This window comes from Coenobita brevimanus, chromosome 3 (genome assembly GCF_032717465.1).
Source record: "Coenobita brevimanus isolate Jiangsu-jjx chromosome 3, ASM3271746v2, whole genome shotgun sequence".
Lineage (NCBI taxonomy): Eukaryota > Metazoa > Arthropoda > Malacostraca > Decapoda > Coenobitidae > Coenobita > Coenobita brevimanus.
In genome coordinates this window covers 5,904,395-5,908,231 of record NC_136956.1, presented here as the reverse complement: position 1 = coordinate 5,908,231, position 3,837 = coordinate 5,904,395, and the positions used below count along the sequence as shown (strand labels likewise).

At 46.2% G+C, this 3,837-nt stretch overlaps 1 protein-coding gene across 1 annotated transcript; it reads right to left on the bottom strand.

Moving 5' to 3' along the window:
• Positions 1–1,338: 1,338 nt before the first annotated feature.
• Positions 1,339–2,586, bottom strand: LOC145394025 (uncharacterized). Its single transcript, XM_080267997.1, has one exon. The coding sequence runs from the start codon at positions 2,584–2,586 to the stop codon at positions 1,339–1,341; it is 1,248 nt and encodes a 415-aa protein (XP_080124123.1).
• Between the last annotated feature and the right edge of the window lie 1,251 nt (positions 2,587–3,837).

The window sequence follows — 3,837 nt, the reverse complement described above, 5'->3', positions numbered from 1 at the left end:
ATATATATATATATATATATATATATATATATATATATATATATGTATATATATATATATATATATATATATATATATATATATATATATATATATATATATATATATATATATATATATATATATATATATACAGCAAAAGAACAAACAGATAATAACAAAACAGATCAGCGACTTATATGACAAATGGTACAGTAAGACGTGTTTCATGTCATTTATACTGTAAGTCGTTTTGCATCCATTACATAAGAAAAACAAGACAGACAAGAATAATTATCTTTCGGACACACTGACAAAGCACTTGTTCGGGTTGTTTGTAGGTCATTTAAAATTCACTCATATAGATATCAAAGAGATTACACAAGTAGCAACAGATTATTCAGTGAGAGACGAACAGTAAGTGACACTGAATGATCACAAGGAGTGGCACACGCGAAGGTGGGGGGATACCTCTAGTCTATTAATCCTGGCTTAAAACTGAATTACGTTGTGCCATAGATGGGTGAAAATACAGCATGAGATTGACGTTGGCGCTAAAATCTACATATAATAAAATGAAATAACGAAATGAAGTAACGAGGAACCGTAGCGTTCATCTTACCGGCAATATTATTAATGAATCATCTACAGGGAAGGAGGGTCATCCTCACCGTGAAACTTTAAACAGAATATAGGAACAACAAATAGTACAAATGTGAATCGTGGTGGCCTACGAGGACCATGAGGGCTCGGAGGGTCGTGGCATTGGTAACAGGGTGAACTGGGGGATGTACTAGGCTGGTGCACTAGTGGAGGACCCAGCAAAAGAGCTCAGGAAAAAAAAAATACAACAGCCACATTCTCGTTGGGCTTGGAAGCTCCACAGCACCTCTTCCAGAACGATTTATTTTGTGTATTGCAGCCATATATCCTGTGTTTATGAAGTTTACGTCTCTAACATCGGCATAGTTTTCAAAAACAACTTGCCAGTACTTTAAGTGCCATTCGTAGAAATTAATCATTAGAAACTGAGGTGCTAGTGATGTTTGCAAGCCCATGAGAATATTGTCATTTGACTGGACACCTAGAACCAATTGTATAGGCATAATCAATAGGTCATATACGCCTCTTCAGTCTCTAACACAGAAGAAATACAGCACATTATAAAAGGTAAGTGAACATGGAGTGTACAGAAACTATTGACCTGTGTAATGAGTTTGACCTGCAGAGGCTTTGCCATGCAGAAAGGGGTTATTTCAAGTACATGCGATGGCTTTCAGGGCACAAGGCTGAGTCTTGTTTCTGGACAATGAGACAAGAAGCTTCAAGGGACTGGAGAATATTACGCTCCCATCAGACTTAAAAGTTGAAGAGCACTGGTGGGCGATTGTAGTTGTAGCCGGTATTTATGCCACAGGATCCAGGCACCGTCTGTGTCACTGTGACGGTGTTGCCGATGTTGTTGGTTACAAAGACAGTGGAGAAGGATGGGCTAGGGACTACAATTGTGCTGAAGACAGTAGAAATACCTCCACCAACAGTAACCACCTCACTCACTCGCTGTGTCTGCGTCACAGCCAGTGTCTCCACCACAGCAGACACCCTTGTGGACACCACCGTCTGCACCTGTGTGCTGAATACTGTCACTACTGATGTTACCACATTGTCTGCTGTCTGTGTCACCACTTGTGTCTGCACGTTCACCACAGTTGTAGGCACCACCTGGGTTTGAACCTGGGTTTGGGTCTGTGTGATAAACTGCGTCCGCTCAAGTGTCTGAGTCTGTGTGTTGGTAACCACCTGTGTGTTGAAGATGGTAGTGACTGCCGGCACCACTTGTGTAGACACCACTTGAGAGGTAAAGGCAGGCAGGGTGGAAACTACAGTGTTAAACACAGTAGAGAAGATGGTGTTGGTGTTCACCACCGTCTGTCCTGGCACAGTTTGTGTCACTACAGTTGTCTCCGTTACCACCTGCGTCTGTGGGATGATCTGGGCAGGTAGTGTAGTAAAGAAGGTGGAGGTGATGAACTGGGTGTCAGAGATGAAGATGGTGGTGGGGATGATCTGAGTGGAGAACTGAGTGTCAAGTTGCGTGATGGCCACAATGCTGGTCTCTACTTGGGTGCGGGTGGTCTCTACTACCACAGTAGTCACTCTGGTTTGTATGGCTGTAGTGAATATTGTCTGGGCAGGCAGGGTGGTGGTGGTGGTCTGTGTGAGAGTGGAGGTCTCAGTGCGGGTGTTAGTTATGAACTCTGTGGTGAAGACAGTGTTAACTACAGTCTCAGTGTTGGTGATGGTCTGTGGCTGGACAATAGTGGTGGTGGACACCTGGGTACTGGTGACCACCTCGTTGTTGAAGATAGTGGTGGGCTGGACTTGTGTCTGGATCTGCACGCTGGTCTGCGTCAGGAGGGTGGTGGCGCATGTCCCGCCGGCCTGGGGGTCATTGGTAACCGGCGGCAGGTACGACCCACCTAACACTTCATTCAGCCGGACGTCAATATCAGGTGAGTTGAATGATGCTTCCAGCTGGCCCAGCTTGGCTGCCCAGCACGGCGTCCACATCACTGCCAATACTGCCGCCCACACAGGCACGCCCATCCTGCGCAGGAACACAGTAGTACAGCCTACCCTTCCATGATACCAACAAGGGAGTAAGAATGATGCCAAAGGGGGACAAGAGGAAAGGAATTGTAAGAGTAAGGTGGGACTAATAAGGTCAGACTATAATGATGGGGCTTACCTGCTGCTGCTGTGCATACACTGTTTACAGTAGCCAGAATTAATTACCATAATAGATGTCAGATAACTGCATAGTGAAATCAGAAGTGCTAAAGAAATGTTGGAAGACTGTGAAATAAGTTACAAGTGTAAAATATTAAGAAACCAACCACACAGCATTACGACACAGAAACCAAAATAATGGGGAGCCTTGACAAATGGCTGCAGAGTAAGAGTGAAGGAAGGGAGGAACGACATGAGGGGTGAACAACAGAAGAGATGGCATGGACTGAAATTTAGTGTTGTCACGAAGCTGTGGCCAGTGTGGGGGTGAAGACTGAGTGATGGATCTAGCCAAAAGTAAAAGGCCTGGCAGGACGGTTGTAACTGTAGCCTCCCTGTGTCTGTTGGCATGGTTGACTGTACACCTGGGTGGCTGTCAGCTGCACCACGTTGTCCACGGTCTGTGTCACCACCTGAACTTGCTGATCCACCATTGTGATCACCTGTGTCACCACCCGAGCTGCTGCAGTTCTGGTTTGGGTGTCAGTGACCTGCTGCACCACTGTGCTGGTCACCACTCGACGATCTATATCGTCTACCACCCTTGTGGACGTCACTACCTGCGGCACCACCTGTGTCATCACTACTGGACGATCCATCTGCACTGTGGAGGTCTGTGTTACCACCATATCTATGAGGACTGTTGATGTGACAACATCCAGGCTGGTGGATGTCTGTGTCACCACCTGAGTGCGCACCACCTCCTGGGTAGTCTCAGCCTGCTGGGTCTGTACCACCTGCTGCTGTTGGGTCTCCAATTGTGTTCTGGTGATGAACTGTGTAGAAACTACCGGGGGTGGAGTGAACAAACTCACTACTTGTTCTGTCTGCACCACCACAGTGTCCACCACAGAGGTCAAGTCCTGCCCTTGCTGCACTCTTGTATCCACCACTCGGCTGGTCTGAAAGAAGGTGGTAAACACTGGCTGTGGTGTGGCCACGCTGGTTGCCACTTGTGTGTTTGTAACTACTTGAGTTTGGGACAAAGTAGTGAAGGTAGTGTCCAGGAGTGTCGTGGTGATAGTGACTGGCTGGTTCACAATACTGACTGAAGTGACAGTTGCTTCG

Excerpts from the sequence above, each read along its gene's own strand:
- LOC145394025 (XM_080267997.1), bottom strand. The coding sequence starts at position 2,586 with ATGGGCGTGCCTGTGTGGGCGGCAGTATTGGCAGTGATGTGGACGCCG.